This window comes from Lampris incognitus, chromosome 7 (assembly GCF_029633865.1).
Source record: "Lampris incognitus isolate fLamInc1 chromosome 7, fLamInc1.hap2, whole genome shotgun sequence".
Taxonomy (NCBI): Eukaryota; Metazoa; Chordata; class Actinopteri; order Lampriformes; family Lampridae; genus Lampris; species Lampris incognitus.
The window spans coordinates 67151697-67165246 of NC_079217.1; the positions used below are offsets into that span (position 1 = coordinate 67151697).

At 45.6% G+C, this 13550-nt stretch overlaps 1 protein-coding gene across 1 annotated transcript; it reads left to right on the plus strand.

Moving 5' to 3' along the window:
* spcs2 (signal peptidase complex subunit 2) lies at positions 1 to 13243 on the plus strand. Its single transcript, XM_056283326.1, has 5 exons — positions 1 to 54; positions 1791 to 1874; positions 4424 to 4584; positions 6209 to 6343; positions 10707 to 13243. Exons 1-5 carry the CDS (start codon positions 16 to 18, stop codon positions 10891 to 10893), a joined length of 606 nt encoding a protein of 201 aa, XP_056139301.1. The 5' UTR covers positions 1 to 15; the 3' UTR covers positions 10894 to 13243.
* Positions 13244 to 13550: the final 307 nt, after the last annotated feature.

A 13550-nucleotide genomic window follows, 5' to 3' on the forward strand; every position in this document is an offset into this window, starting at 1 on the left:
ATACCGGAAATAAGGATGGCGGCGAAGAACGGCAAAAGCGGACTCTTGGAGAAAGTAAGAACGAAGCTTTGGTTTGGGGTTTTGTGCGCCGAGCTCTCCAGGGTGCGTTGGCTGAGCACGGCAGGGAGAGGGCCGCCTTTTCTTCTTCTCTTCAAGCTGCAGCGTTTACCTTTCTTACGCCTCTGCACACACTAGCTAGCTGGCTAGCCAGAACACACGGGCTAGCTAGCCAGGGAGCTAAACCGTTGATAGGCCGAGTTCATAGTTGAACAGGTTTCGGTTGTGTTAGACACACAGCTGACACAATACCAGGATGGCTTAGCCGCACACGTCGGTTTGTAAAGGAGGAGGCTTCACGTTTTAACCCCTTATCAAAGGACGCTTTACACGTCTGGCACAGCATCATTTGGCTGCAGGCGGTCATCCGGCTCGGCGAGTCGCTGACAGCGGACAGACTGTAGGGGGCGTGTGTGGACACGGTGTGAAATGGTGGCCGTGATATTGCTGGTGTTAAGATGGTGCGTAAACCTTATGTTACACAAGGCTATCTCGTTTCCCAGGGATTTGGCAAGACGATATATAGGCGTAAGCTTCCCATGATGGAGTATCTAAAGATACTCTCCTGCAGAGTCCCATGCACAAAAGGCCCTTTTAATCATTTAAATTGCTGGCATATTCAAAACTATATCAAAGCCAGGATTATTCAAAGGATGAAGACTTTTAAAAAAGTTTTTGAACGATATTACGCGTAGTGTTTTACATCTTCATCATGGCAGCCAAATGAGGAAGAAGACGGGTAGTGATCATGCTACCTACTTGTTGTGTCTAACCAGCAGATATGACAGAACAAGCTGGTAGAAGACCTTTACCAACACATAGTACTACATCAATAAGTACAACACATAGTACTACATCAATAAGTACAACACATCAATAAGTACAACACATCAATAAGTACAAATCAGGTTCCACCAGGTTTTATGTGTGTTTCTGACACAACGGCCCTGCTGACTCTCATTCATCTGTAATGAAGCTCAGCCCACACTCACCTCACCACCACTTACATAGAACACACACTGGTACAGTAATGAAGCTCAGCCCACACTCACCTCACCACCACTTACATAGAACACACACTGGTACAGTAATGAAGCTCAGCCCACACTCACCTCACCACCACCTACATAGGACACACACTGGTACAGTAATGAAGCTCAGCCCACACTCACCTCACCACCACCTACATAGGACACACACTGGTACAGTAATGAAGCTCAGCCCACACTCACCTCACCACCACCTACATAGGACACACACTAGTACAGTAATGAAGCTCAGCCCACACTCACCTCACCACCACTTACATAGAACACACACTGGTACAGTAATGAAGCTCAGCCCACACTCACCTCACCACCACTTACATAGAACACACACTGGTACAGTAATGAAGCTCAGCCCACACTCACCTCACCACCACCTACATAGGACACATACTGGTACAGTAATGAAGCTCAGCCCACACGCACCTCACCACCACCTACATAGGTCACACACTGGTACAGTAATGAAGCTCAGCCCACACTCACCTTACCATGACCTACATAGGACACACACTGGTACAGTAATGAAGCTCAGCCCACACTCACCTCACCACCACCTACATAGGACACACTGTGAAGTATCAAAGGCGGTTTAGTGGATTGTAGTTTAAATGATATGTTAAGTGAATGATGCACTTTTGGAGCTGTGGTTAATGGTGTGACGTGCCTCTGTGTCTGATGTTTCAGTGGAGAATCGATGAGAAACCAGTGAAGATTGATAAATGGGATGGGGCAGCGGTGAAGAATTCTCTGGACGATGCAGCAAAGAAGGTGGGTAGTTACTGGAGTGGTACTAGGGTTTGGTAACTGCAGTGTTGTGCTGTCTTCAAACATAAGTGCAGTAGTGTTGCAGGAGTGATTTGTCTGGCGCTGCTGGTGGTTTCCTCTGTTAAAACATCCTGTGTCAGTGAGCTGTATTGATAGCATTCGCTCACATATGACATGATAGCATCTTCAGGCTCATGTAGGCTGTATTATTTTATCATAGACTATGGCATCTTTTACACAAATATATATATATATATATATATATATATATATATACAGTGGGGAAAATAAATATTTGACCCCTTGCTGATTTTGTAGGTTTGCCCACTTACAAAGAATGCAACAGTCTATAATTTTAATCATATGTACATTTTAACAGTGAGAGACGGGATCCAAAAGAAAATTCCAGAAAATCACATCATATGAATTTATAAAAATTAATAACCACCTGATTTAGAAAAATAAGTATCTGATCCCCCACCAAACAGCAAGTATTCTGGCTCCCACAAACCAGTTAGTTTTTCTTTAAGATGCACCCCCAATCCCAACTAATTACCCACATAAAATACACCTGCATCACCTTGTTACCTGTACAAAAGATACCTGTCCACACCCAGTCAATCAGATTTCAACATCTCCACCATGGGCAAGACCAAAGAGCTGTCTAAGGACACCAGGGACAAGAGTGTAGACCTGCACAAGGCCGGGATGGGCTACAAGAGAATTGGAAAGCATCTTCGAGAGAAAGTAACAACTATCGGTACAGTTATCAGGAAATGGAAGGAACACCACACCACCGCCAACCTCCCTCGGTCTGGGGTTCCACGCAAGATCTCGCCTCGTGGGGTGTCTCTGATCATGCGAACGGTGAGGAATCATCCCAGAACCACAAGGGGGGAACTGGTTAATGACCCGAAGGCAGCTGGGACCACAGTTACAAAGCAAACGGTTAGTAACACACTACGCCGTCATGGATTAAAATCCTGCAGCGCACGCAAGGTCCCACTGCTCAAGAAGGCACATGTACAGGCCCGTCTGAAGTTCGCCAATGAACACCTGGACGACTCAGAAGAGGCCTGGAAGAAGGTGATGTGGTCGGATGAGACCAAAATAGAACTTTTCGGGCTCAACTCAACTCGCCGTGTTTGGAGGGTGAAGAACACGGAGTACAACCCAAAGAACACCATCCCCACCGTCTAGCATAGGGGTGGCAACATCATGCTTTGGGGGTGCTTTTCAGCCAAGGGGACAGGACAACTCCATCGCATTGAGGGGAGGATGGATGGGGCCATGTACCGTGGAATTCTGGACCAACACCTCCTTCCCTCAGAGAGAGCGCTGAAGATGGGTCGTGGATGGGTGTTCCAACACGACAACGACCCAAAGCACACCGCCAAAGCAACCAAAGAGTGGCTGAAGAAGAAGCACATCAAGCTTCTGGAATGGCCTAGCCAGTCTCCAGACCTGAATCCAATCGAAAATCTTTTGAGGGAGCTTAAAATTCGGGTTGCCATGCGACAGCCTCGAAACCTGAACGATTTGGAGGCTGTCTGCAGGGAGGAGTGGGCCAACATCCCTGCCGAAATGTGCACAAACCTTGTCAGAAACTATAAAAACCGTTTGACATCTGTGCTGGCCAATAATGGCTTTTCTACTAAATATTAACATAATGTTCGTCCAGGGGTTCAAATATTTATTTTGGACCAAAAATATGCAAATAAATTCATAAAATTCATACAAAGTCTTATTCCACTTTTTTTGGTCATATTATGTCTCTCACTGTTAAAGTGAACCTACACGTAAAATTATAGACTGTTGCACTCTTTGTAAGTGGGCAAACTTACAAAACCAGCAGGGGCTCAAATAATTATTTTCCCCACTGTATATATATGTATTTATGTATATATATGTATATATATGTATGTATATGTATATATACACACATATATGTATGTGTGTGTGTGTGTGTGTATGTATATGTATATGTATATATATATTGTACTCGTTCCAACACTGTAGATGTTTCATACAACCGTACTGCACAGCTTCCTGTTGATTTCACCCTCTGGGCAGACTGAACAAAGTTCTCATATTTCTAGCTCAGCCTCTTTTCCAGACTTTTAAAATAAGCTCTTTTACTGGTTTGCGAGTAAATCTCTCATTTGAGACAAGTGCCTGCCATGAAAAAGTCGCACGTGTCTTGCTTGTGTTTGGTTCAGTCAGTCCTGTCGGGGCGTCTGGCGTGGGACTGGTATGGCGATGTGACAGCGCTTGTTGAAACTGTCATCGTGTGTTAGCGTTGGCAGAAGTGTGACTGGGTATTGAGTGCACGTGTGACCTTTACAGAATGACTGACTCCGGGTCACATACAAACACAAGCCCGACAGGTGAAATTGAGGGGTATGGCAGTGTGCATGAAGGAAGTTGTAGTGGCGTGGCGTCGGCGTAGCGTCAGTACTGTCAGCTACACGGTGACACATAATGAGCATGACTGTCCGTTCGGAGGTGGTTTACAAAGCGGTCTGAGTGTGTTTTGTGTTTGTTGACTGCAGGTGCTGTTGGAGAAGTATGGATACACAGAGAACTTCGGCCTGGTGGATGGTCGTCTGGTCATCTGTACAGTCTCGTGCTTGTTCGCCATGGTGGCCCTGGTATGGGACTACTTGCATCCCTTCCCCGAGTCCAAACCTGTCCTCGCCTGCTGTGTCATCTCATATCCTCCAATAAACTCAGTCAACCTGGGCCCACAACCCGCCTGCCCGGTTGGGACTGTGTGTGTGTGTGTGTGTGTGTGTGTGTGTGTGTGTGTTGGGGGGGGGGGGTGTGGTGGTTGGTGTTCTTCTCTGTCGTTGTCGAGTGTGAATGTATGAAGCTGTTGAAAGCGTGACACCAAAAAAAAAGTTTGAGCAGAAACAGATTGGTGTTATGGTGTACTATTATAGTATTATGATGTGGTACTGTAGTATAATGGGGTTGGATTATAGTGTTGTGGTGTATCATTATAGTATCATAGTGTACTATTGTTGTACTGCTGTTTTAGTATTGTAGTATAATGATGTAGTGCTGTAAGTATAGTCAAGTCCAGATTGGTTACAGAGCTGTGTCAACACACCAGTGAAAGGCGGGAAAGATCAGTTAAGAATGTACACATCAAGAACCATCTAGACCAGCGGTGGCTCACCATGTGTATGCAGGTTTTCATTCTTCCAGCCGTCCTCCACACCAGCTGATTTCACTGACACATTCTTCCTCTTTGGTTGAAGGGTTGCTCATCAGTGAAACCCCCTGGTGTGGAGTCCGGCTGCAGTGAAAACCTGCATACACATGGCTCTCCATGGCACATGGTGAGCCACCCCTGATATAGACCAGTATCAGCAGTGATAACAAAGAGCAGCCTCTATACCAGCTTGGAGAGTGCCTGATAAAGATGTTCCGTGTTTGGTAGTGGTTGTGTCACACACTTTTGTGTGAAGTGACACTTTCTGTGTGTGTGTGTGTGTGTGTGTGTGTGTGAGATGAATCGACAGTGTATTACTATTCTATTCGGTAGTGGTAGTCTATTGTGCGATTAAAACTCATGTCCCCAGCGGCTGAAGCCTCCTACAGACTGTGTGATGTGGGCCGTCTCAGATGAAAGATGACTAAAGGTGGTGATGTCTTTGGTCGTAGCTCCAAAGCGGTGGTCCTACGTCACACTGTGACACAGGTTCAGAGACGGCCGTTATTACTGTTGTGTGACCGAAGATAAGCGGGGACAAAAGTCTGACAGACTCATAAATGTAGGACGACCGTCTCACAATGTGACTGCTGCTACCACCTACGTCTACTAACAACCAATAGAAATGCAGCACGACATGACCACTGATCAACACCGCAGTCATTGCTGGTGCTAAACACAAACAAGCACACTGTTAGCATCTGTGACCCAAATGCCCTGGATTCAACACAACCAGGAACAAAATGTGGAAAGGAGCCAGTTGAGAGGATTCAGGCATCTAATTAGGATGCCCCCTGGGTGCCTTCCTTTGGAGGTTTTCCAGACGCATCCAACTGGGGGGAGACCTCGGGGTAGACCCAGAACTCAATGGAGGGACTGCATGTCCAGTCTGGCCTGGGAATGCCTCGGGATCCCCCCGGAGGAGCTGGAGGGCGTTGCTGGGGAGAGGGACGTCTGGAGTGTCCTACTTAGCTTGCTGTCACCGCGAGCCGACCCCAGAGAAGCGGCTGATGATGAATGAATGAATGAATGAATGAATGAATGAATGTATTACTGTAGTGTTATAATGTAGTATTATGGTGTACTGTTGGGCTGTCTGTTGTCCTTAACCATAGACCACTTACTTCATAATGATGGGCATCCTGACTCTATACACGTCCTACAAAGAGAAGAACATTTTCCTGCTGGCCATACAGAGAGACCCAGCAGGCATGGACCCCGACCACCTCTGGCAGCTCTCCTCCTCTCTGAAACGGTACCAGTAACCTAAAGTCCTTCAGCCTAGAAAACCTTCACGTTCTGGTGGTCTTATCTGCCAGCAATACAAGACGGTGTGTCTGACTCATGAAGAACTTGACTTGGCTGGTGGAAGATGTGGAAGGTTGGGTGTGTAATATTAGTTCTTTGGGGGCGTCCGGGTGGCGTGGCAGTCTATTCTTTTGCCTACCAGCACGGGGATCGCCGGTTCGAATCCCCGTGTAACCTCCGGCTTGGTTGGGTGTCCCGACAGACACAATTGGCCGTGTCTGTGGGTGGGAAGCCGGATGTGGGTATGTGTCCTGGTCGCTGCACTAGCGCCTCCTCTGCTCATCGGGGCACCTGTTCGGGGGGAGGGGGAACTGGGGGGAATAGCGTGATCCTCCCACACGCTACGTCCCCCTGGTGCAACTCCTCACTGTCAGGTGAAAAGAAGCAGCTGGAGACTCCACATGTATGGGAAGAGGCATGTGGTAGTCTGCAGCCCTCCCCGGATCAGCAGAGGGGGTGGAGCGGAGACCGGGACGGCTCGGAAAACGTAGGGTAACTGGCCAAGTACAATTGGGGAGATAAAAGGGAAAAAAAATAATATTAGTACTTTAATGATGTATAATGTTGTTTGATCCTGCGAAGGCTTGACTCACATCATCTTCATCAGCAAGCTGTACAGCTATGACAGTTGACTAATTCTACTGAAAGTGGGACTTGTACATGTTGTACATACTGTACATGTTGTGTATATACTGTACTGTACATGTTGTACATACTGTACATGTTGTATATACTGTACTGTACATTTTGTATATACTGTACATGTTGTATATACTGTACTGTACATGATGTACATACTGTACTGTATATTTTGTACATACTGTACATGTTGTATATACTGTACTCTACATGATGTACATACTGTACTGTACATGTTGTATATACTGTATTGTACATGTTGTACATACTGTACATGTATATACTGTACTGTACATGTTGTATATACTGTGCATGGTGTACATACTGTGCTGTACATGTTGTATATACTGTACTGTACATTGTACGTACACTGGTACACTGTCATGTACATCTACCTCAGGCATGTATGTCAGTAAGCTGCTAACATGTATTTCAGCATCTCTGATATATTCTCTGCACCACTGCACCTTATCACCTCTTATTTCACCTGTATAAGTCAATACTTGTGTATATATGTGAAGATTGTTGTGTAGTAGTGTTGTTATTCTATGTTCAGTACACTGAGAGAGTTGTGTTGTAGTGTTGTTATTCTGTGTTAAGTACACAGAGTTGTGTTGTAGTGTTGTTATTCTGTGGTCAGTACACTGAGAGAGTTGTGTTGTAGTGTTGTTATTCTATGTTCAGTACACTGAGAGAGTTGTGTAGTAGTGTTGTTATTCTATGTTCAGTACACTGAGAGAGTAGTGTTGTAGTGTTGTTATTCTATGTTCAGTACACTGAGAGTTGTGTTGTAGTGTTGTTATTCTATGTTCAGTACACTGAGAGAGTTGTGTTGTAGTGTTGTTATTCTATGTTCAGTGCACTGAGAGAGTTGTGTTGTAGTGTTGTTATTCTATGTTCAGTACACAGAGAGTTGTGTTGTAGTGTTTTTATTCTATGTTCAGTACACTGAGAGAGTTGTGTTGTAGTGTTGTTATGCTATGTTCAGTACACTGAGAGAGTTGTGTTGTAGTGTTGTTATTCTATGTTCAGTACACTGAGAGAGTTGTGTTGTAGTGTTGTTATGCTATGTTCAGTACACTGAGAGTTGTGTTGTAGTGTTGTTATTCTATGTTCAGTACACTGAGAGAGTTGTGTTGTGGTGTTGTTATTCTATGTTCAGTACACTGAGAGAGTTGTGTTGTAGTGTTGTTATGCTATGTTCAGTACACTGAGAGTTGTGTTGTAGTGTTGTTATTCTATGTTCAGTACACTGAGAGAGTTGTGTTGTGGTGTTGTTATTCTATGTTCAGTACACTGAGAGAGTTGTGTTGTAGTGTTGTTATGCTATGTTCAGTACACTGAGAGAGTTCTGTTGTAGTGTTGTTATGCTATGTTCAGTACACTGAGAGAGTTGTGTTGTAGTGTTGTTATTCTATGTTCAGTACACTGAGAGAGTTGTGTTGTAGTGTTGTTATTCTATGTTCAGTACACTGAGAGAGTTGTGTTGTAGTGTTGTTATGCTATGTTCAGTACACTGAGAGAGTTCTGTTGTAGTGTTGTTATTCTATGTTCAGTACACTGAGAGAGTTGTGTTGTAGTGTTGTAGAGCCATGAAACCAGAGTCACATGTCATGTATGTGCAAACCCACATGGCCAGTAAACATGGTTCTGGTTCTGCTGAGTAACTTTGTGTTAGATATTGTGATTTATTTTCCTGTTGGTAAGTCTGTGTGCAGCTTTTCTTGACAACAGGTCACTGACTAGTCTTGTCTAGCATTGACAAGTTGTGTAGTCTTGTTGACTGGGAAACAGTTTGACATCTGTATGTCACACATTCATCAGAGTTCTAGAAAACAAAGTAAATATGTGCATTTTTATGCTGAACTCGTTGTTTCATTCCGCCATCATCCAGCTACGTTCACAAGGTTGAATTAGTTCATCTGGACTCAGCGTTTATTGAGAGGAACCTTTCATCACTCATGTAGGTAACCTCTTCAGTCTCACCTGACAACAGCTGTCTAATTGTAAACCAGTGGTGGTTCCGTATGTGGTGGGAGTTTCGCAGCAGTTGAGATGCATATTTTCTAACACCGTGTCTCAGTTGCTTCAAACCCCAAAACACACTGTACCAGAAGCTGGTCCACCCCAAGGATCAGGTCCCCCGGCACAAACAGAGCCATATAGTGTAGCTGTTAAGTGCCAGGAGGATTACCGTGACTTGTACATCACGGAAACTAAACAGACGCTGGCCAAGAGGATGACACAACACAGGAGAGCTAACACGTCAGACCAGGACTCCACAGTCTACACCATCTACAGACCAGGACTCCACAGTCTACAACATCTACAGGCCAGGACTCCACAGTCTACACCATCTACAGGCCAGGACTCCACAGTCTACAACATCTACAGGCCAGGACTCCACGTCTACACCATCTACAGGCCAGGACTCCAGGACAGTCTACACCATCTACGGACCAGGACTCCACAGTCTACACCATCTACAGACCAGGACTCCACAGTCTACAACATCTACAGGCCAGGACTCCACATCTACACCATCTACAGGCCAGGACTCCAGGACAGTCTACACCATCTACAGACCAGTGGTCACTCTTTCAAGGATGAGGATGTACACATCCTTGATAGGGAGGAATCCTGGTTTGACTGGTTTGAACGGGGAGTCAAAGAGACCATCTATGTGAAGAGGGAACATCCATCCCTGAACCGAGGCGGGGGGGCTAAGAGTACATGTGTCACCATCTTACAATGCTGTGATTGCAACTATTCCCAACCCTCTGTGAATAGTACACATGACCATTGTAACTCTAGTTAATGCTCACACTCATATTTGCATATGAAACTGGTGGTTGGTTTGGGTCGTGATGCCACTGTATTGTTTATAAGGGTGGAGACACCTGCAGTCAGGTGAGGACACTATTGTTTATAAGGTTGGGTATACCTGCAGTCAGGTGAGACTGAAGAGGTCACATATGCCCCTTTTCCACTGCATGGTACTGGCTCAACTTGACTCATTCATTTTCCATTACTGGAAAGTACCCGCATTTTGGTAGCTGTTTCCACTTTTCTGGTACCACCTTTGTCGAGGTTCCAAAAACACTGGAGCGGGTACCAAAATCAATGCAGACCAGCTACACTGAGGGGGTGGTTCTATTATGGTGATGGAAAACAACACTCTGCGAGTTGAGTCGTGTCAAGTTGAGCCAGTACCATATCGTGGAAAAGGGGCATTAGATTATGATGAAACGTTTCTGTCAGTAAAGGTTGTGTCCAGATAACCTGATTCAACCTTCTGTGATGTTCTTACCTGGATTACTGAGCAGCATCAAGACACTGTTAAAGTGTTAGTATATGAAAAGTATATTAACAGTTCATTACTTGATTGGCGACCAGCACACTCTAACCAAGATTTCAGTTTTCTGTTGACCAGAATCTCTCATCCAACCAAAATAATGGTGGCGGAGCCCCAGAAAGGAATATTGACCTAATCCAGTTCCAGCTGGTTTGCAGGCTGTTGACAGGGTCATCAGTATTTTTTAAATAATCATGTCCACCATCAGGAATCCATCTGACTTGGTGAATGGTGTGTGTTAAACCAAACTGGTCTCTGTGTGCTCAGGTCTTCTCAGCTCATCTGTCTAATTGGGGTTTTTGGGGTTTCTTTGCAGGTTTGATGACCGATACTCACTGAGAGTCTCCTTCACTGATGGAGTTTCCAAGAACTTGCGGGAGGCGGAGTTTACTAAGTCGGTGGCAGAGTTCTTCGATGAGAATGGAACTCTGGTCATGGACCGGTTTGAAAAGTGTTGTTCTAAACTCCACGACACGCTGACCTCAGAGAAGAAAAGCAAGTAATGCTGAGCCGACAAGAGCCTGGGCCTCCAGCTGACGTCACACAGCACCAACCCTGTGTTGTTCCATCCGTCTGTCCCCTATCAGGTCCTCAGCGGTGCTGGGCACATACCACCTCTGTCCTTGTTCTAGGTCCACTGCAGGGTTCTGATTGGTCCAGATGCTTCCCTGTTACAGTGACATAAGTTCTGCATTATTGGATCTTTGTTTGTTTTAGGGGTAAAATTGGGGTATAAGTTTTTGTGTGTTCTGCAGCTGGAAGCCACAGTGGATCTTATCGTATTGTTTTATAATGTCTGCATCATCAGCATGGTGGTCCTCATGTATACTTTTGTTATGGTATCCTTTTTCTACTGTCCCTCTGTACTGTACACTGCTGCACACGTTTCACCAGGTCCTGGTAACTAGCTAGCTGACTCTGCCTACTTACTAAGCACATTCCAGCAGCTTCTTTTGTAGAGTGCACACCAGGAAGTAGTCCTAGTGGATCTGCCATGTGTAGGTTGGCCTGACATCAGCAGATGGCGCTTCATGTTAATGTGGCACCAGTGGCTGCTGGTGCTAACAGTTGGGGGGGGGGTGCCATGTACCTTGGTGCAGCACACCTGACAACTGCTTTGATGTCCACACAGTCACAGAGTTATTAAGGACAATGTTGATAACATCTGTAGGCTACATTGGCCTTCTTAATAACTCTGTGACTGAGTGGAAATTAAAGCAGTTGTCCGGTGTGCTGCACCAAGGTACATTGCACACCCCCCCCCCAAAAAAAAAAATTTGTTAGCGCCAGCTGCCACTACTTGGCAGCCTCTTTTACGTTAGCTGCGACAAACCGAGATTTTTTTTCCCCCCAAAGCATAGCAACAAGACGTTTGCATTTATTGACAAGCTGTAGCTCAAAAGACTATTGTGGAAGCAGATGAGCTATCAAATCTTTCTTTATTCAGACACATGGGTCCATATTAAAAAACAATACAACACAGCCACTCTGGTGGCCAAGCGGAGTAAACCGCCGTTCTTGCGATCCGCTCGTCACGTGGCTGGGAGGTTCGTATCCCAGACTCGCCGTAACCGGTCAGAGCCAGAGCGTCCACGGGGTGAGGCATTCATTAGACCACCCTTACCCGGGGGATAGTGGGTGTAGATCGGTGTAGTGTTCGGGGACTCGTCGTTCTCCAGCGACCCCTCTGGCCCACCCGGGCGCCTGCAGCCAAGGGACTGAAAGCATTCTCCCTACGCCTCCTTCGCGGCCTGAAGGTGATGCAATCCATGTGAGGAGGCTTCAGCGTGTAAAATGGCGAGAGCAGCAGACAGGAGTTTGAAGACGCTGATGTTACGACTATCTCCTTCCTGTGGAAACGTGAGCCGGGGGAGTTATTCCACAAGAGTTCCGGCCATATGCCATTGGGTTAATCGGGTGGGATAAGGGGAAAACTAGAAATAAATTTATAAATAAAACACAACACAACACAGGACAACAACACAGCTAAAACAGCAGTTCCCAAGTCCACAATGATTAAAAGTTATCCAGACATCTGTGCCAGTGTTTGCAGAAACAAGAGGAGTACCTTGTGTCACTTTGTGTAGGCTCAGTTAAAACCATTACTGTTACATTGTTGGAATCAGTTAATCGACACAAATTTGTACATAAAATTCCTCAACACAGCATGAGAAGTGGGAACATCACTAGTCACAAACGTGACTTGCACTTGTCCATCTTGGAAGCTTGAGCAGGTTTGGAGAAGTAAAGATAAGTTACTTTATTGTCATTGTGCACGCAATTAAATTTTGTTTGGTGACTCAGACCAGCGACACTAGACAATTTCTGTTCTTACACGTGTGTGGTGGCAAACAAGCTACAGAGAGAAACTTCTAGAGATGTTCTGAATGGACATTGTGTAGTTGTCCCATACACACCACATTTTGCCCACACAGTGAATTTAATACGTTACAGTAGAAGTTAGCTGGTGCTGCTTCAGAGCAGGTTAATCACACCTACTCCACTTGGTTGTTGTGTTACTTCAGATATGCTGTAAGTCTTCAGGTGGTGTGAGCAGATGCCACGTGGGGGTTTATGTACATCGTCTAGGAGATGTAGCTAATTTCCTGTGTGGTCCTGCCCCCCGCCTCATTCTGATTGGTTAGCGGAACTAGAAGTGACATTGATGAGCTGTGTTCAGTAAAAATTGAAATGGTTTGGAAAGAGGGGCAGTGGCGGTGCTGCAGGCTCTATGAGGAGGTCCGGTTCCTGTGTTGGGTTCAGCACTAGAAGCTCCGTCTTGATAGAAATCAACAGAAAAAGTGCAACTGCCTTTTCCCAGTGGACATGAAATAAAGGGGTTAACACCAGAAAGCAGCATAATGTGTCCATCATTCATTTCGCCAACGTTCTGGAGTCCCTTCAGACTTTCTTTCTTCTGGTGGTCTGCCAGTCAGATGGAGGGGTGGAGATCAGTCCTATAACTTAAGATTCAGAAACTGTTCGACATTATGTATATGGGCTTAAATGAAGCTAATTCACCATTCATTCATTCATCTTGTCCGGGGTCGGGTCGCGGTGGCAGCAAGCTGAGTAGGGCACTCCACACGTCCCTCTCCCCAGCAACACCCTCCAGCTCCTCCTGGGGGATCCCAAGGTGTTCCCAGGCAAGATTGGACAC

Excerpts from the sequence above, each read along its gene's own strand:
- spcs2 (XM_056283326.1), top strand. The coding sequence starts at position 16 with ATGGCGGCGAAGAACGGCAAAAGCGGACTCTTGGAGAAA. Across the intron at positions 1,875-4,423 it reads TGGACGATGCAGCAAAGAAG|GTGCTGTTGGAGAAGTATGG; the intron begins GTGGGTAGTTAC and ends TGTTGACTGCAG. Across the intron at positions 4,585-6,208 it reads CTCGCCTGCTGTGTCATCTC|TTACTTCATAATGATGGGCA; the intron begins ATATCCTCCAAT and ends ACCATAGACCAC.